Raw genomic sequence first — 21,239 nt, 5'->3', positions numbered from 1 at the left:
AAAGGGCCTTTTGTCGGCTCACTGGTGAGATAAGAAGCGAGAGGGAAGAGATGTTGGTGGAGCTTCAGAAACTGACAAACCGTCTATTTTTTTCCATATGTTGGAAGCCCAGTTCTGAATAGGAACTCATTTCCATGTTGTGTACTTGTGGAACATAATGGAGCCCATCTCATTCAAGCAACCTAAGGAGTTTTTCCCCCACTGAAGCTTTTTTCTCCATCGACAGTCCAACAAGTCATGGCACCGCTGTCTTCCAATTGGAAGTTACTTCTCAACACTAGGCTAGTAAAGTCTAAACTTCCTAATATTAATAATATTGCCACACATGGTCTAGGCCTGTGGTTCTCAACCTTTTCAGCCCACGACCCCCCCAAAAAAAGTGGCCAGAGACCGGGGACCCCCACTGTACCTGAAGGTGGTTGAACACAGACATGAACATTGAAGAACAGTCATGTGGAGACAGGGCTATAAATAAAAAGCTTTTTAGGGCCGATTCTTTTAGGGGCCATTCTTAAAGTCAGAAAAATGATGGTCCATTGTTCTATGAATCTGTGATAACCACATTTATTTATTTATCTGGATAATATCCACTGTTATCAAGGAAGTTTATTTTTTGAACCATAGTATATAGTCATCTAATAGATGTAAATCATTGTTTTAATCAGAAATGAAATGGGTTAAAAGTGACCAAAAATGGTTTAACCACAAAAATATGTTTAAAGTTGTAAATTAGAGTGGCCAAAAACTAACAGAAAGTGGTAAAAAGAGCTCAAAGTTTTGATATTGACTTAAAAGTTGCAGAAATGGGGGATGCAATTTTAAAAGAATTAGTTTAAACTGGCAAATAATGGGTGAATGTGGTTAAATATGCAAAAATAAGCATGAAATATGGTGAGAAGAGGTTAAGTGGCAATAATGGGTCAAGATATGTGACATTAGGTGGGAAAGATAGCGGAGAGGGTTTATATTAAGTGCAGAAAAAGCATTGGAATTTGATGGAGAAGTGGCAGAAATAAGAGTAATACAGCAAGCATGCATTAAAAGGAGCAAACATATGGCAAGAAAAGTGATGAAAATAGGTTAAAATAAGTTAGGTTTAGTTGCAGAAAAAAATGTATGTAATAATATGTCATCAAAATATTCTTAGTTTCTTGAAGGCATCTGGCGACCCCTTCCCAGTGTCTCGCTCACGATCCCAAGGTTGAGAACCCCTGGTCTAGACTGAATTATTACCTTTTTTGTGTATAATAGAGCATGGTTTGAGTTATTATTATAATTATTATCTCTGACTGATTTTATTTTAACGTGCTGCTAAAAATAAGCTGATTTTCTGCATGGTCAAACACATATCAACGCTGGAGTTCTGAGATGAAAAATGACTTATTCAAAGATTGTTGCTGAGCTTTTCCATTAAACCACTGAGGGCCAGGAATAAATGGCTATTTGCATAATTTAACTGGCATCTTAATTATTGTGTCAGAAATTTGTATGCAAATTATTTAAGGCACTTAGAAATGGAAACTTACTTGGCTAAATGGCTAATGCATTAAATCAAGACGGAAAACACAACGTGTGTGTGTGTGTGTATACTGAAATGAGGAAAAACAAGATCTTACCTGGGTGAAAAAAGGGGGTCATTAGTTGTCAGTGTTAATTCAGTCTTGTAAAGGTTGCTTTTGAAGAACCTACCACGTAAAACTGTAAGTCTGGTGGTCGCGCTCGTCTCCCCAACACTGTTGGAGGCAACACACTCGTATATGGCTTCATCTCGGGGCGTGCGCAACGGCTGAATTCTTAGCACTGACCCAGAGCCGTCGTCGAACTCGATCACCTGCAGGTGCGAGAAACAGGATATGTTAAAGGAGATTTTTTGTTCCCAATGCGTGAGGGACCTTCAGCAGAGACAAAGAACAGATGAAAAACAACACTGTTTAAATAAACACTTTGGCTAACGAACGAGACTGATGATGATTGACACGATGAGAAAACTGCCTGTCTCTGATTGGATGATGGTTTATCAATCCGTGTAAATATGCGTACCCTTCGTTCTTTGGTTATTCCATTTTAAAACCAAATCAAATTGTTTCACTGGCGTAAAACCAAAACATAAATACAGAAGAAAATTAAAAAAAAAAAACAGACAAGCAGCTTTTTTCTGCTTTAAATTTAAATCTTCTGCTTGTGTGATATTTGGAAATTTACCCACACTTTTACTCTGCTGTGTTTGATAAAATTATATTGTAGCATGTTCATACATGGAGTTTGCAGGGGGCCGGGGGGGCATTGCCCCCCACCCAGTGGTCAAAAGTTTTCATTACAGTTTTCCCATTTTTTTATATAACTTACACAATATACAAATATTTTAGGTGCCAAAAAACAGTGACTAGCAAATAATGAAAACGGCGATATGAAATTGAATAAGTGAAAAAGTTTTAAACGACCAGCAGCCGATGACATTTGACCCTCCTGCTTCCCTTAGCAGCTGAGTGCTTTGTTTACAACATGGAGGACACCGCGGGTGCTCCATAGACTCACTAGTCTGTTGTTTGTAGTGATGCACTGAGAAAGCAAGTCGGCTGGAACAGAGAATGAGCAAATCCTGCGCTCAGTGTCTAGATATAAAGTGGTGGATTGAGCGGTGTTGTGATAATCTACTCGCCCACCTACCCCACGACAAAATCGGCATCCGCCCGCCGCGGGAACACATTGCAGCTTTTTTGAGGGCAGTAAATATATTTATTTTGCGCGTTACAATACTGTGAGGCACTGACGGCATCCGTCAACACAGACGTAAGTTGATCACAAGAAACAAATGGCACCAGTCAATTCATTACACCACTTCTGGTTCCTTTAATCCCATATCATGTGCCTACTTTTCATAACTTCATTTTTTATTATTATTTATTTATGTATTAATAACGTTTCAATTCAGCAGTTCATCAGTTGTTTGAGAGTAAAAATCTGCCCCCGTCTGTGGGTTCCCTCTGTGTGGTGAGCTTAAAACAAGAAGCTCTCGTCCATAGTTTTCCCGTGAATATCCAAATACCACACAAACGAAACAAGATTTATTTTAAAAACAGAACACGCTGCTTGTTTGGTTTTTAATTTTTCTGTTTTTATGTTTAGGTTTTAAATCGGTCAAACAAAAATAACCACAACAATTATTGGATTTAAAACGGAATAACCAAAGAACCAACAGTACACAGTTTTTTATCTCAACTTTTACATTTAAGTAAGGTTAAACTGCACAAATACTTAAAGCCAAAAAATATTATTTGTATAATATATGTATTATAGGCCCAGGTAAAATTTTGTGGGTCATCACTTTTACTGGTTGAATTGCTGGTTCTTTTTCCAGCTGAATCGGTTTTTATGTATACTTTTCATTAGCTGTTAAGATAATCAATATAGCTGACTAACTTTAAGAATGGGGATAGTTAATGATCAGGGAAATTTGCTCATATTTTATGATGTCGGCAAATTTAAAATCTTGATGTATCCCACTCTTAAAGCTTTTTTTCTTCTTTTTTCTTCCCTTGAGGAAAATGAATCACAAAGCGTGTTGTGTCAATGAGACAGAAACGAGCACAAACGGTTAATGTTGGTTGGGTAAAACGGTAACGAACAGTAATACCATGAGGTGAAATAGTGCTACAAGAAGACAGAAGACCCACTGTTTTGGACAAAACGACACATAAAATGCTCACAAACAGGTGTTTTGTTGTAGCTTATCCAGCTTTTTCTTGCATGCTGGGTGATATACTCACTGAAAGCCCTTTGTCATAACTCAATCTTTTAAGCATAGAGGTAGATTTCAATTAAAGGGCCTCTGGCACACGCACACGCACGCGCGCACACACACACGCACACGCACACACAGAGAGGCCTACGAACATTTTAAAACATCACATTTTCTGGAAATATAACGGGATAACAATACATTTTAAACATCTCAGTAACCACAGACAGAAGTGTCAGCAAGTGATGGTAAAAAACAACAACTCTTTTTTCTTTGTCAGAGTGAGAAAAAAAGCAAATTAAAGACAAAGTTGAGAAAGGTCTAAAAGGAAATGGGGTTTTGTTAGAAGATGAAGCACGATTAATTGGGTGTGGAATGGCGGCAGCCGGCGAGCCCTGTGAGGCAGTGAAGGAATGGGAACTAGCGCGTTAGCATTCAACACGACCCGTGATGCAAACACGATGAACTCTGATTAGATTTCTGTGCGTATGAAATGCAAAGAGGGAGTCCTCCAAGCCCTGTTGGAGCTATTGCTGCGTGGTAGCGAGCAAATATGGCATCTCGAGCATCGGGGGAGGGAAATGACACCATGATAGTCCCGAGAACTGACAGAGAAATTAATAGAAATCTTATCAGTGTTCTGAGATGATGAGTTATTTGTCATGGGTACTGAGCCAAAGTGCAGATTATTGCTGACCAGAAATCAAGGCTTCAGCCAAAAATAGGGATAAGGCATGCGTTTAGATGGAGATGCCACGAAGCAAAAGGATAATTTTCGAAAAGGGAGAAAGTGCTGCTTTCTCCTTTCCCTTTGCATGAAGCTGGCAAACGTGGCCTGATGCTAATGAACGTATCTGGGTCACACCACAAGTTGTTTTTTTCGTTTTGTTCAATTGCTCTTTCCTTGTCTTTTGTTAATTAAAAAAAAAATGTGTCTCCAAATCTTTTGTAAACTCCCTCATTAACACCAATGCATGTTTAAAAAGCCTGGCCAGCGTAATTATTGAGCCTGCTAATGCGTGGTGGCAAGTCAGGATCGTAAAGCAAGCAAGCGGATGAGAAGAGGAGCTTATGTGCAAAGCAGAGCCAAATGTAGTGCTGAAGCATTCCCATTTTTGTCGAGCATTTTACATCAGAACAATAGACCTAATACCTCAAATCTCTGGTTGCTGACTTTCTTCCCCTTTTTGTTCCACACGATCTTCGGCCGTGGATCGCCAGTGGCTTGGCAAATGAAGGATGCCACGCCTCCTTGTACGCCAGTTTGGTCATTGGGGGTTCGTAAAAACTTTGGTGGTGCTGGAGAGGGACACAAAAGAAAACACACAACGGAAAAAAAATGTTAGCTTGCTAAACATAGCTCTTACCAAACTGGGAACATGAGAGTACAGAGTTGCAGAGTTGAGCTTTAAAGTGGATTGTTTTTAGAGATCGGGTCAGGGACTGAATTGACTTTATAGTGCAAGGAAAAATGGTTTTCACTGAAGTTAAAAAAAAGGCAATTCATACACAATTCTATCTGACAGAAAAGCAACAATTACAAAGCCCTTTCTTCATTTAGATTTGCAATATACAAGTTTTTATCGGTAAGGTTATTCATTGGTTTTCTTGGTAATAAAAAGGTAAAATTACAGGGTGCTGAGGCATATGCAAAGGCCCAAACCCCAAAAAACTTGTTTCTGATTTTAAGGGGCTGGAATGTCCACCAGATAGGATGTATAGCAGATATTTTTATATAGACTGGGGTTATAACTGTAAAGGGAAACAACAGTAAGCTTGGACTCATTTAAAAAGTGTGTTTCTCCAATTGTGAGGTGGTTTTGTAGAACGACCTTGATAAAACCATTGAACTAACTATGAATATATTTTGGACTTGAATGCAAACTCCAAAGGACTTATTGGTGAAATCTATACTATTATTAATTCCTATGATTTGGAATCATTGTCTCGTGTCAAAAGAAAGTGGGAGGAGGAATTTATAACTGTAATCCCTGAAGACGTATGGTAATCTGTAATAGATAATTTATATTCTTCTTCAATTTGTTTAAGACATAGGGTAATTCAATTTAAAATTGTTCACAGATTGCGTTGGTCAAAAGTGAAACTGATGAAATTTAAACCTGACCTAGACCCCCACTGTGATCGCTGTGAAACTGAACCAGCGACTCTATCTCACATGTTTTGGTTCTGCTCAAAATTGACACACTTTTGGGTTGGGAATCCATATTTAGATTTCTTTAGATTAATGTTGAACCGGGCGCCACAACTGCAATATTTGGTATTGTACCTCAGTTTTCAAAATGTAATCAAAAACAAAAAGATGTGATTGCGTTTACGACACTTATTGCCCGAAGGCTTATACTGCTTAAATGGAAAGACAAATACCCTCCATCGTTTAGAATGTGGTTTGTTGATCTTTTGTCTCATGGACCACTGGAGAAGATACGATATTCTATAAAAGGTTGTGCCAGTAAGTTTTTCACTCTCTGGCAACCCATCTTGGATCAAATCAAACAGGTGGATCCCTCACTTATTCTATCAGAATGATGTCGTATTCATATTTCTATTCTATTGATAATTTTTTTTTAAGGTGCAACAGGGTGGGAGTGTTCTGTGGGATGGGGGTTATAAGCAAAAAAAAAAGACATTGTTTTTTCTTTTCTTCTGTTTTGTATCATATGTACAATAAAAACACTTTGAACAAAAAAAAACTAAGTATGAATATAATGCAGCTTGAAAAAAATTACAAAACATATATCTTTGAAAAGTTCAGAAATAAATTATGTTGATGTTCATTTTTTTTTTTTTCGTTTTTATGCTGTTTTTCTTAATAGCTTGATTGTTGGAGTATTTATTTGTACCGTCCATTTAGTTTATTTCATTGGATTTCTCATTTTTTACTGGTGTACAATGGCGGTAGGACTTGACAAGCCGAGGTTTCTTACATATTCTTGTCAAACAAATCAAATGTGAATTACATTGAAATTTACTTTTTATTTTTATTTTATCGAGATTTTGTTGAGATTTGTTCACTTGTTTTCGTCTTCATCTATTTTTTTTAGATTGTTAAATAAATATTATATCGAGATAATAAATTATATATAAATAAATTTCAGTTTCCTATGCAGTGTAGTTGCTGAGATATTGGAAGAAAGGACGTGCAAAAATTAAGTGTGCCTATTGATTAATCACAGAGCAATTGGTAAAAAAAATTCAGATCTTTTTGAGTGCGTGGGATATCCTGAATTTTTTTTCATTTTTTTTTAAATGACATGGAATGACTCAATACATGAAAAATAACTTATCTTCCCCACTTTGCTGAATTAGCAAAAACACATGGTACATTGAATTTAAACCCACATTGAAAAGAATATTAATATAATACAAATATATATTCTTCTGAAAAGATGAAAGAAGCATTCCAAAGATGGTTGTTTTTGTTCAATTTTTTATTTTTTTTTTGATTGATCCATTTACTACTATTGTCCAAAAGTCCATTTGTTTCTCAAAAAACATGAAATCCGTCACTTGAAGTACGAGCTCTCTGCTAGAGACGGAGACAAACATCAAGAGGAAATTCATTTGTTATGATAGTGGAAGCTACAATTTCCTGTTCCTTTTAGTTAAACAAAAAGATCACTTCTCTTCAACCTCAGATGCATCAGTTCACCATTCGTAACTCTGATAAGTGCCTCCAAGCTTTGTGATTGTCATTGAGAATGCACTGAGGGTCCTAGCGAGTCTACTGGACAAAGACATAAAAAATAAACCAAAAAGAAAAGACCTCTTAAAGTGATGGAAATGTACAACACTGTTTTTCAACCACCAGATTGTCAGGTGTGCTGTGGGAATTTTTTTGAAAACTAATAAATTATTGTCTGCAAATATGCCAATGCGATAAAAAAAATTAAAAATAAAATAAAAAAAATACAGACAACTGCCACTCAGTTGTCATCATTCATGTTAATAAACTAGATTTGTTTTATTCTTGAACATCAAATACGTCCATAACAGCCTTTGGATGAAATCTGACACTTAACATTTAACAATACAGACCAAAATTGACTTCTAAATGCTTTATATAAATATAATTATATTATATAATAATATGATTATATATTATGATAAATGTAAGATAGTTATATACATTAGATAAAACAAAATATTTAACAGAATAATGTGCAATTGTAGTTTTAATCATATTTAACGATTTGTTTTTTTTTTTTTTTAACTCACTTTTATCACTCCCACAACGTGTATCAAGTATAATAATAATTATTATTTTGTTTAATTTATATTCAAGACACTTTGATAAGAATGACTGCATTTTGCACTTTTTTTTTAGAAAGAAGAAATATGAAATGTCAAACTTTTTTTTTGTCTTTATTTGATTCCTATTCAAGGCACTTTGATGACAATGACTTATATTGTTAATATGAGCTACAAAGTTTGATTTTTTAACATTTTCAGTTGGTGGTGAGCCTTGGGATGAAGAGATGTAGAGGAACCACCTATGTTATTATTATTTTTTGTTGACGGTTAACGAGTTTGAATCGTTTGCTCACATTTCTGCTGTAAACAGAAACCCAGGCCTTCTCTCACATGTCTCTCATTGACCTGCAGACACATGCGGCAGGTGGTAAGAACAGCAGAAAGCACCACCACCTTATATTTCCTTCTAGCTAGGGTGTTGTGAACACTGGTACACAGCCAAGTGGGGGCTGACGGGTAATTGATATGCTATTCAACCTGTTTTTTTTTGTTTTTTTTTCTCGCTCTACGGGCATCTATTATATCCCGGTATGTCTCCCTACAGCAGCTGTAATAGACTTCTACAGCATGTTGGCTGGATCAGCACTGAGGGTGTGAGGGGAGGCGGCGGCGGAGGGAGGAGAATCATTGTTGAATGGAAAGTGATTGAGGCGTGACATAAAGGTAATGGTGTTTTCACAGACATGGCCGCTGATGTCGCCATCATACCCCCCATTTTAGGTCTGCCGCTGACAAACATCCATTTTGGTCGACTGCTTGTATGGCTTAAGATAGACGGAAGCTGATTGAAACCTTTGTTTTTCTTTGAATACTGCAGTTAGGAGACAAATGACGCCAGACACTCACTGACTCATGCAACAATATAGAAATCACGGCCTTTTAAATGTCATTTTAAATGTGTAATATAAACACTAAAGTTATGATGATGACTGGTTGTATGCGCTACCATACACTTATATATACATCTCATTTAATATGCAAAAAAATAAGGAGGGTAGAGGAGCCAAAATTTGTACTATTACTTTAAATTAACATGACTCAAATAACAGTAAAAAGTAGTTATCCAAATAGTTACTCGAGTAAGAGTGAGTAAAAAAAAAACTAATCAAGTGCTGAGTAACTGGTGAGTATTTTTTTTAATCAGAGCGAGAACGTCAATTAGAAAATTGAGTCTCTCCTCCCTGCTCCCTTTCCCCTCCCCTTCCACTTAGGTGTAACACTGCTCTCCCTTTTTATATCCTCCCTATAATAAAAGATTTCTTACCCTTCCTTAGGGAGGGCTGGTGATGGTCACAATTAAGCAATAAAATAAATCAATGTATTTTATTGCAACAACAAAATATGCATTGCGGTCTCATAATGATTGCACTTCCTGTGGTGTTGACCTTTGACAGCATGTGCAGACAAGTAAAAAAAAAAAAAAAAAAAAAAAGTGATCCAGAGGTGTTCTGTCTCTTTTGGCTGCGAGTCGCACGCGTTTCTGCCGTTGTTTTACTTTTTTTCTGTGTGTAGGTCCGCGGGGATTTTGTGCGCAGTCACGTGACTGCCTGGCTCTGTTTGACAGGTGAAATGAGTCCGACGTCACCGCTCGTGACGACAAAACAGAGTCATGTGACTGCGACTGAGGCAGAAATCTCCCTGACAAACCAAAACAAATCGGTCGTGCAAGCAATAATATAGATTTTTTTTTTTTTTAAAGTAGTGAGCAAAATGTAAGTCAATGTTCTGGAGTAAAAGTAGCGTTTCCTCTTCACAAAAATACTCAAGTAAAAGTCAGAAGTATAGTGCATTAAAACTAGGAGTAAAAGCACAATTTACCCAAAAAGTCACTTAACTAAATGTAACGGAGTAAATGCACCTTACTGTTGGTCACAAACTAATCCCGCGTGACCAAAAAAAGGGAGTGGAGGGATCTTTCACAATAAAAGACAAATGCTGGCACAACAACAAGCTGAAATAAAGCAAGAACCTTCCTTCACTCTTCTTCAGAACATCCATGTCCACAGGGCTGATTGGCCACACTGCTTTCTGATTAAATTAATTTATTTCTATTAGATAAACACAAATGATGTATGGATTGTCTTAACGACGCGGAGAGATTACGTTTTTTGCACTTGCGGCTACTGCAAAATGTATTTAAAGCTGTAATCATTGAAATATGGTGAATAAAATGATTTAAAGGGAATGGAATGATGTAAAATCATTCTTTAGTATAGTTTATCAGCTTCTTTGACAAAGTAGGGCCTTTGGGGTTCCTTAAATACTAACCTGGAAATTATATTTCTTCAAAAAAGAATGTCAAATATTAAGCAAATTATAGATATTACCATGCATTTGTTACTTTGTTCATATTTTTAATATTAAGTGTTTCATATGGTTATCTAAATTCCAAGTATTGCATAATCCAGTGTTTTTCAACCTTGGGTCGGGACCCCATGTGGGGTTGCCTGGAATTAAAATGCAGTTGCCTAGTAATTTGTAGAAAGAAAAAAAAAATGCTTGAAATTATATTTTTATATTTTTTTGAATTATCATTCTTTTTCGAAGTAACACATCACACACAATAATTGTTGAATTACTGTATTCTATGCTTAAATATAAATGTAGTTCAAATAAACTGTAGTATAACAATATCTTAGGTAGCGCATCTTGTCTCTTTGTGCGCTAATCGTATACTTTGTAATTGGAACACACTTTAATAAACATGAAACAAGGTTGGGAACCACTGACAATCAAACATCAAATATTCATGAGATTTGCTTTACAACTTGGTATTAACTGTAAACCAGTCAGTAAATACATGACCTATAAAACTCTGGAATCTATAAGGAAATGGACTTTTAAGACGCTATATAGTTTTTTTGATTACAAACAAAAACAAGTCATTTAATCTAATAGGGCGAAAAATGCTGACTAAGCCGTGTGATATCGGAAGTTCTTTCTACTTATCCTTGGCTTTTGATTATTTTTGTTAATTTGCATTTTTCTTATTAAATATGATCTTAACTCTTAGCCAAACATTGCATTTAATCTCTGATCTCAATGAGATATGAACATCTTTTCATTCCAAGCCCAAAGAACTTCTCCATAGACTGTATAGTTTGATCCGTCAAACCATTTAACAACATGAATCAAAGACTGAACGTGAATTGACTGACTTTAAAGGTGGAGCTCCACTTTGGTACAGATGCCATTTCAAGATGACTCTGTTTTCACAATTTTCTCAGAGTTGATGTATTCCATTTAATTTGCATGAAAGGGGGCCATTTCCTCTCTGAATCCTTAACTTACAGGGTGAGGCGGGGTTATTGAGGGTGATAATTAATCCTAACGCATTGGGTGGCTCTGTGCAAATGCTCGGCTCCATTTTGTACATACGGGCAGGAAGAAAGCAGCATTTAAATATGCCATTAACCCCGTTCGACATTTTTAAGCCGCGGCGTATCAGCTCTATGATATTGAGGGTTTGTCACAAAGGCAGCAAGCAAATTGGACTGGTGATGTCAGAGAGGAGGCAAAGTGTCATGTTGGAGTGTTTGTGCCTTTAACATTTGACTTTAAATAACTATCTACATAAAGGTTGAGATTGTTGACAGTCGTGAATGCAAATGCATACAAGTAATTGATCAAGTTTAACCCTCCTATTATCATTCAATGTTTATCATTCAAAAAAATATTTTTTGCTTCATATTTCATGACTTTTCCTAATTTGATGGGTGAAACTGATTAAGCATAAATTATCATTCCCCCAGCTGTTTTGGCTGTGTAAAACTAGGAAAATGTTTACTGTCAATGAGGATCTGGAACAGCTCTTTCACAGTAAAAGTGATGTAGGCGAGTATGAGTCTGTTTTTGCAGTTTTGTGGATAACATTTTAAATGAGCTTTAGACAAAGTTTTTAAAATGCTGTATTCTGCAAAATTATGACATTTTAATACATTTCGTTGTAAAAATATTGGGTTTGTATGTTTCCCTGTATCCATTTCAACTAATAATTCTCAGTTCTCGTTTCTGTAAAAGAAAAAAAAATATCTATATCTATTTGATGGCGCTGCAGGAAAAGTCATATCATCACCACAACCAATAGGGTTCATACTATTTTGGTGATTAATTAATTTATAAGTTTGGCCTGATGGTGGCGCTAGAGAACAGGACATATGTGCCTAACATAAAAACGTGGTCAACAATTAGGTCAGATTGACCCCAAGGGTAAAAAGTGAGTAATATTTGAGGTTTAACATCTTAAGCAGTGATACAAAGAGAGATAAGTGACAAAAAAATGGGACAATGTAACATTGATAAACCATACACGCTAATCACACAGGAACAAACACACAGCTTTATCTGGAGCATTATGATTAAAAACCAAAATGTGTCTGCTAATGCTGAGGGAACAAACTCCACAATACGTTGGATTGTCAAAGGGGTCTACGCTAAAAGAAAAAGACTGGGAGCGTAATTAGAACCATTGGCTGATTTGCATTGCATACTCAATGCTAATCTCGTTGTAAATGGAATCTGGAATTCGTATTGCAATTAGCGATAACTTGAAAAGGGATACGACCTCGTGTGATTGTTAATTACTGGATCAGGAATAGTTCTTTGATTCACTAGGAAAGGTTTTGCTGCTGTGCAATGACGGGGACCCGGTCTTCCATCAATACTGTGCTGCTTGTCACACATAATGAAGTTTATAATACAAGCCTTTTTCCCCCACACTGCTCCCCATCCCCCAGTGTCTTAAAGTGCTCTCTCAGCAAAAATTCCAAACAGTCATTATGTAAAACTAATTTAATACAATTTACAAGAATACAACTTAATGACACATTAACATAGAATCTGCACAGAGACACTTGGGTTGCTGAATAATTTTGTTCGGGTCAGTTTCTCTTATTTGGCTCTGAGGCGGAAAGTCCCTTGTGTCTAAATAAATGCATATCATTACTTCCAATGAGGTTTCAAAGGCAGATAAAAAAAAAACAAAACAAAACACAAACACACAGTACATAAACACTGCACTGTCCTCCTCTTGCCAGACATTCTACCCCTGACCAAGGCTGCAATAATCATATTCCAATGGGAATTTCTTAACCTCAGTGTATATTACTCATGCTCAGTGGCGCTTCAATGGACGCTCGGAGCTTCTGGCTATAACTCTGCTGGAGTACAGGCACTTTTGCACAGACAACGGCAAAGGCTTCAAAAAGATTGGCTAATGCTCACGTCCCACATTCAGCACACTGACAGATACTTTGACGAGGCTGAAAAAAAACAAAAAGAAAGAGGAGCAGGGCATGTCCTATTGTACGCAGGCAATGCTATTGGTGTGGGAATATTCCTAAACCAATTCAAAGGCAAACATAGGGTTTGATCAGATGGGTATACAATGGGGCAAAAAGTTTTTGGCAGCCACTTATTGTGCAAATACGTAATTTAAGCAATAATTTACAAATAAATTCTTTAAAAATATGATTACATGTTTTTTTTCACATACTGTCTCTCACAGTTGAGGTGTAGCTATAATGGAAATTGTAGACCTCTAATCTGTTTAAGTGGGACAACTTGCACAAACATTTTTGCCCCACTGTATATAGCAGTGTATGCTCTTATATTATAATCCATCACCATGTATTTATTTGTATGTTTTTGTTAAAAAAATAAGCCTAAAATCAAGCATTTAACACAAACAAAATGACCAGAAACCTCAGCCTCTAACCCTGCATGGCTACAAAACAGTTTAAAACATGACTATTAATTAAATAATACAATTTAAAAAAATACTAAATAAGTTAACATAAATAATGCAATCAATGTAACATCTATCAGATCAGGAGTGTCAAACTTACTTTGCTTCAGGGGTCAAATACAAAGCAGTTTGAGCTCAAGTTAGCCACAGATTAAAGATGGGGAAAATACTAAAAATCAATGTGAACTAGTTTGTATTTCCACATATAAATCATATTTAATGTAAGGCAGGCCCTGCTGGGTTTTTACATTTCCTTGATTTTGTGACCAATTTTTATTTACTTTGGATACATTTTGTCAAATAATTTGATCACAATTGCAAGATTTTGGAGAGATTGAGGGATCTCTCAAGAATTTCAGCTGAAAAGGACTGCAGTTATGTAATCATGGAAAAACCCTGGCGAATGTTGTGTATTTGGAGAGAAAAAAACAAAAAATAAACAAGTAAATAGTGATCCGTTAGAACAGGGGTGTCAAACTTATTTTAGTTCAGTGGTCAAATATAAAGCAGTTTGAGCTCAAGTGGGCTGCAGATTAAATTGAAGAAAATGTTCAAATTCCTATTTAGTTTGGGGAAATATTTTGACCAAAAATGTTGGAAATGTTGGAAAAATTGAGAGTTCTCTCAATGATTTGAGCGAGAAAATGACTGCAGTCATGTGATGTAAGGATGGGAAAACCCTGGCAAATGTTGTGAAGTATAATTGGATTTGTGTATTTGAGGAGGCTGAGATATCTACAACTGAACTAGTTGGTAATTTACACAATGAGTCATGTTTTCTGTCATTTTTACTTTCTCATGCAAGCCAAATTGAATACTCAGGTTCTCAATTTTTTTTTTTTTTTACCTTTTTTGTCTGACTACAACATTTTGCTCAAAATACTATGAAAAAGAAACAACTATGATGGCATGAATGAGTCATAACACATTTTGTAAAAAAGTGAAATGAAATTGTAGTTAGTGCCTCCTAAATCAATTTATTTTTTAGTATTTCTGGTCATTTTCCACCTTATGAGGGACCAAGACTGACATTTGTATTTTCAATTTATGTTCTACTCAAGATAATTTCCATCATCACTGATATGATTGTTTTTCTTTACGATAAATGAACATTATAAAACCCCATATTTTTAATGCTGTCAATTGTTAAATTTCCACTCACTCTCTTCAAGTACCCCTTGTAGTGCCATTGTGTATCCCATTTGGAAAAGAGTACTCTAAAGGGCCTTATTTGGCCCACATGCCTCAAGTTGGATACATGCCTTAGATATGATGAGAAACATGACCAAATTACTTCTGTCTGTAGTTCATAACACTGCGCTAATCTAATAGTTAGTCACATCTGCGAGGTCAGGTTTCTCCAAGCAGTGAACGCTGGTGTGTTCCAGCATTGCAGTATTAGAAACTGCTGCCTAAAGGCAGTGTGTTTTGTCTTGGACAGGTAACACGTAGTGTGTATGTAGGTCCATAATGGCAAGAACCGCTCCGACTTCAAGCTGTGTCTGCCCTGTCGTCTCATTTGTACTATATTATGTTGTTTGCCACACAAGGATTGAACCTTTCCTGCCTCATTCTCTTTCCATTTGGTCTTTTCACTCGACTCGCATATGAACACAAGCTACTGCCGTCTCCCAAGAGACACATTAGCAAGGTAGAGAGATCCAGCTTGTCACTTAATAAAACGACCCACTCAAACAGATGGCTTTGTTCAAAAGGCCCCCAACGCTTTAAAAGCTCCAGCTTGAATTGCTGCTGTGGCAAATTAGACACAAGAAAGCCCACCTCCCTTTGCAGTGGAAACCCAACAGAAGGAAAACAAAATTAATTATTAGAAAAACAGTATATAAAGCTGTGAAACGGATGGAAAAGAACATCTCAAAGATCGGAGAGTTTGTGCGTGTTTTGTTGAACTCTAACAGAAGCTTCACTATCGATGAGACCTCCCTTTTCATCTCTGCTCATTTATTCTGTGTTCATTTGTGTATGAATACATAGAGCCAGAGCCAATTGGTCTGTGACCATTTGTTGAAAAACAGTCAAGCAAGGAGTATGAAATTTGAATTTGTTTGTCTTGTTTGTTTTTCCTCTCATGTCTGGAATAAAGAAAGAACTCCGATAAGTAATTCTAATTGCGCTGGCTCACCCTGTTTGGTAGTCAGAGCAGTCTATTTGCAAAAAGTTAATTATCTGATAGGATAGGCAGTGGCAGCCACTAACACAAAAAAGCCTTTCGTTCATTCTGTTATCCACTAGGCAATGGAACGATTCATTAAATGGCAGCGCTGCAGCAAAATGGCCAGTAGTTATCGTCGGGGAGCCTGCACACAGACATGAAAAGTGATAAACAGTCTTTGACCATGTCAGATTACTGCCAATGCAATGACATGTGTAGATAGTCGGGGAACACAATGCTGTAGGATTCTGATACTTGTGGCAAATGATTCACATTTTTTGTCTGAGATTGATACAAATAATATCAGCATGACTGAACAAGCAGATGGCAATCTCCAAAGCAGCGGCTTTGCTTTACATGCAAAAGATTTTTTTTTTAAAGTATGCATGGTAAAAAAAAAAAAAAAGGAATGGAAACTCAAATAAGCAACAAATTAAACTGAGGCTCGCTAAAGCAGAATTACCCTCTTTCTGTCTTTTTTCCTTAAAGGAGGAAATTCACCTAATTGTCTTTACCCTCAACTACAGTGTGGAAAAGCTTACCACATAATCTGAGTTCATAGACCAGGGTTCGGCAAGAGCTATTTAGGCCCTACCCACCAAAGAAACAAGAGGCTGAGAGCCACAGATCATTCACTATTAATAAATAGCCTGTGTGTGTTTATGTCAAAGCAAAAGGCTGTGGATAATCTAATATTTTACATTAAAGGAAAGGAAATAGTAAAATGTCATGGTAAACTGGTGTTCAAGATGAAGCTGGTCCACTTTCTAACTCATGACTGTTGCGCTCAATTGTTAAAACTGAGGCTGGTTTCAAACTGGCTATGTTTTGTTTCTGAGTGTTTGAACGATGGGAATTCTTAGTGATGATGTCGGAAGGTTCAAGGTTGGATTCGTCACCTTAAACAAAACCGAATCCTGGGTATGTGGCGATCTGGAAATTGATGACGTCAAAAACAACAATAGCCGTCGCATTAGGACGGAAAGAATTGGCCATCTCGGTACCACCTGTCCCATCCCAAAAAAGAAAAAGCACTCGCAAAAATGCAATTTTTACTCGTGTTCATCCTTAATATTAAATCGTCTCAGAAATAGTTTTTCTCTGTGAACAACTTTATGGAGGTTTTTAAGCGACTTTACTCAGCAGCACAAACTGTGGGACTAATGCATTGCTCTGTGCTCATGCTGCTCTTACTATCAATGAGGAGGCGGGGCTTCACTGTGGCACTCACACTGACAAGTATCTTATATTGAGTGGAATGAACTCTCATGCTCCCTTTACATCTTTGACCTGGTGCATGATTTGGTGCTGAGATTTCACATTAAACGTGTCCATTTGTGTATCAGGCTCTCCTTGCAGAGAGCCTGATACACAAATGGCTCCGTAGGGTTGTCAACCCCTGCCATAGACGTATAATAAATAAAAATACATTCACAGGTTTACAAATATAGGTTTATATAAACTAGTTTTATGGATATGGAATGCCAAGACAGTTTTAACGAGTGCCAATTCTGAGATCATAAGAAGTGACACATTAGCCGCTTTGTGTTTTTTCAGGCATGGGGGAAACTAGCTCATATTCCAGCAGCCCTACAGGATGACAACTGGGATTCTAGCAGCTGCTTAGCCATCTTGCAATTGATCCTAAGTTCAGTACATTGAGTTACAGTGAAAACAAGATCTTAAGAAAAACAAAATGATTGTAAAAGCTGCTTTCTGTCTTATAGACAGTTTTTGTCGAACCGATATCAGTCTGGAAGTTATCATTTTAAAAATGTAACGAATCAACACAGAAGGCAAAGTGCAAAGATAAAGAAGAAATAAAAACAGATTAAAAATGAACATTTCCAATTCGTAGAAAAATAACTGTCAACGCAAGTTTACCACTGTACTGGGGGGGAAAGATTCATGTGAAACAAGCATAAGACATTCTATTAATCATAAAGACTTATCTTCAAAACAAGTCCACTGAGAGCAGAGTGTTTGAGTGAGCCGGATGTAATAATGTCATAGTTGGTTTTCATTTTCATATCGATATTAATCTTGGGAAATATAAGAATTGGTAAGAAATGATTTATTGGCCGATTGAAAAGCTAAACTGGGAATAGTCCACTATATTACCATCATGCTCAGCTACTGTCTTTTTAATCAGCTGGATTGCATTCAAATGTCTACTAAACCACCAGCAGTAAATCTAAATGGGGGTCTTTGGATTACTAATTGCAAACCCCAGAAGAAAACAGCGCATTGTGTGTATGTGTGGCAGTGCCTTTGAAGAGCCACAGATGACAAACAAATGAGGGTAGGAGGTGCCAGGGTCAGGTTGGTGGATGTGGGTTTTTTTTTTTCCCATCTCCCACAGATGCAAACCATGCAATGTCACCCAAGGAGCAGAAAAACAACAAACCCCAGGGGGCATAATTAAAACAATCCAGCTAAAAATGAAGTCGGATCACTCAAAGGGACTCCGCCTTCAGTGTGCGTGGATGGGAGAGATAATTTATGTTGAGCTGCAGATGTTCAAGAGACTGCGCAATGCATACAAGGTGCAAAAACATGTTTGTTGTGTATTTTAACTATGATGGAAGTGATGATTCAAACACTTCTGAGCTAAACATTTCTTTACAAAATCCCAACTAAAGACTAAATGGGTGCAGAATTGTGAAAACTTTATGTATTTTCTTTTTACTCTTGACCACTTGTCAAAGCTCAGAGATTTGACCTTTGTACTGATAGTGAGTTAAACATCTCTTTTCTTACTCGACTGATCCTTAGTTAACAGATCAAGAGAGTAAACAAAGACCCTGGCCTCAAGTGCAAATGTTTGCCAGCAGTAATGGGCTTTTGTCCACCACATGAGTGCCTGTGTGTACTTGCAATACCAATGTATTTGAAAGCTGCACACATCATGTATTTGACTGTGGGTTAGGGTTTTGTTGGCGTGCAGAGTTTATGGTATTGTGCTCATTCTTGCCGATGTAAGCAAGCTTTAAGAAGTGCCGTTAGCCTGTAGTAGTACTAGTTTTAAAGATAAAATGCACGGTAAGGGGAAAAGGACAATGCTTTTGAAACACCTCCATGATGTGGGTCAAGGACGAATATCCTTCCAGATTAACTCGTCGTGATTATCAACTCAAGGAGTATTGAAGAGGAACCCTTAACTTGATTATTCTAAATAACTAATTTGTTTTGAATTCAGAAAGACCAAACAGATTAACTTTAACTATTTAGTCCCACAAACATGCGTACCCCTAGGGGTACGCAATGGCACTACAAGGGGTACTTAAGAATGAGAGTGAAAGTTTAACAAATTAAAGCTTTACAATTACGGGGTTTCATATGGTTATGTTAATTAGAACATGAACTGAAATGGTAACTGTCAGTGTTGGTTTAACACCAGGCGGGAGATGAACGGGCTCTATAGTTGTTTTTCCGTAGTATTCTGAGCAAAATGTTGTAGTCAGGCTAAGGCGGTACATGGATTCAGAAAAGAGAGGAAGGGGGGGTACTTGAGCCTAAAAAGTTTGAGAACCATTGTTCTAATGCATAACTTGACATGAGTTGACTTATTTTTTTAAACAAGTTTTTTGTTCATGATAGTCAATTATAATCTTTTATAAAATGATTTAGCCATCTACAGAAAAGAAGAGTATGTATTAGACATAAAAAGTCTATCTATTCACTATGCATCTCAAGAAATCCCATAACAGCTTTAGCAATATTTTATCTACCCATTTATCACTTCATGATGGGCTTTCCTACTCCATTCCTCTCTCATGTCTGTTTGTGTCCACTCTGTAGTGTAATAATCATAAATTATCAGATAAGGTGTGAGTACCAGTTCCTGATTATTCTAAATCCTCTACTGCCTGACACAACTGAGAAAGCACGTTGGAAGTTGATAGTTCATGAAATGTAATGTTTACGTGTAAAAATCTCCACATTGATTAGCAGTTAGCTTTCAGAAAGGCCTGAAACTTGCTTATTCTCATGTGTAATGAAGCAGGTAATAGCAGAAGAGTTATGTGTACAGCCGACTTCTCCTTGGTGTGCTTTTTGGAGCTGTTGTTTTCGCTCTCATTAATCATTCCACAGGTGCAGAAGCATTGTCAGAACACATACGTCCCTTTGCCACTTCCACCTGGGCGGAAGGTAGAATAGCGCCGGGAGTGAGGGGTGGGTGGGGGATGCAGGCTTCGCAGAGGAAAAACACATCCCAAAAACAATTTCCCTTTTCTTTCTTCTTCTGCACTGAATTTATCAGAACGGAGAACCAAGTCCAGATTAATTAGCTTCCATTTTGTGGTCATCTTGGAGTTTTTTTTTCCTTCCACAAGTCTTTTCTTTTTCTTTGTCTTGCCTACAGTCCTTACAACCGTCCCAGCACCATTTATCACGTTGCCATCTTGACAGTGCCTTCCCCCTTTCCTTGCAGAGAAGCCATTAGAGCATCACTGCATTGTGGCAGCCAGATTGCATTCCAGTCGCTTGCTCTCGACATTTATCATCTTTTGTCCTAACTTTTTATCTGGCCTTGCCCCTGTGTGAAGCCCTATCTGCAATACCCACCATAATGAAACACTGGAGGTGAGGCTCAAGTAAATAACCTAATTAAACCTCGCAAACAGGGACAAAAGGTAGAGAATGCACAATAGGCTTTTGTGAAAATGCCAGAGGAGGAACACTCGCAGATGGCAGAGAGGAAGTCAAAGCGGTGATATGGCTCGATGCCCGTACCACCTTCCCATCCCTGTATTTATAGCACTCCTAGTGGAACCATTTCTACAAATAAGTCCTCTTTACATTCTGTAGCGAACGGACTATGGAGAAGTGCTGATTACACATCAAAATCGAAAGTTTGAAAAGCAAGTAGTAATCTTCTAAGTTAGAAAACACACCTCTGATGAGGCTCAAACCTTAGAGTAATTGTCCCTTTGAGAAAATCACTTCGTCCTCCTTAGTTTCTTTCACTCCTTTCTAATTCTTAAACAAAAGTCGAAGCCGCTCCGCTTGGTCTCATTAGGGATAAACTGAGAAACACCAGGTGTCATAATTATCGGCACACCCCTGCTTCCAATATTGAGTCGATGCAACAAAATGTCAGGAGGACATTAGTGGGCAATTATTAATCTATATAAAGCTGGGGTGGACAATTTAATTACCAACTCATTGATAGTCCTAGATGGTGTCCTGATGGGAAGCAGAGTAGAGTGTTTACACTGGCCACACAAAGAGTCTGGGTTAGCTTGGTATTTTGCCCTAAATTCTTGCTCATACCATCTTCCAGCTCGAGTAATGCTTTTTCCTTA

General features: G+C 37.2%; 1 protein-coding gene across 50 annotated transcripts in view; it reads right to left on the bottom strand.

Moving 5' to 3' along the window:
• The window catches only part of LOC114480326 (receptor-type tyrosine-protein phosphatase delta), a 486,676-nt gene that overhangs the window by 85,397 nt on the left and 380,040 nt on the right, over positions 1 to 21,239 (bottom strand). For 30 of the 50 annotated variants that reach the window (XM_028474353.1, XM_028474375.1, XM_028474397.1 and 27 more), the window contains exons 11-12: positions 4,893 to 5,038; positions 1,690 to 1,831 (exon numbers count right to left, since the gene is read on the bottom strand). In XM_028474353.1, coding sequence (XP_028330154.1) covers positions 1,690 to 1,831; positions 4,893 to 5,038 — 288 coding nt within the window. Of the gene's footprint in view, positions 1 to 1,689; positions 1,832 to 4,889; positions 5,039 to 21,239 lie in introns of all 50 variants that reach the window. The other 20 variants (XM_028474351.1, XM_028474374.1, XM_028474368.1 and 17 more) reach the window with 1 other exon arrangement.

This window comes from Gouania willdenowi, chromosome 18, assembly GCF_900634775.1.
Source record: "Gouania willdenowi chromosome 18, fGouWil2.1, whole genome shotgun sequence".
NCBI lineage: Eukaryota > Metazoa > Chordata > Actinopteri > Blenniiformes > Gobiesocidae > Gouania > Gouania willdenowi.
This window is presented reverse-complemented; position numbering and strand designations above follow the sequence as displayed.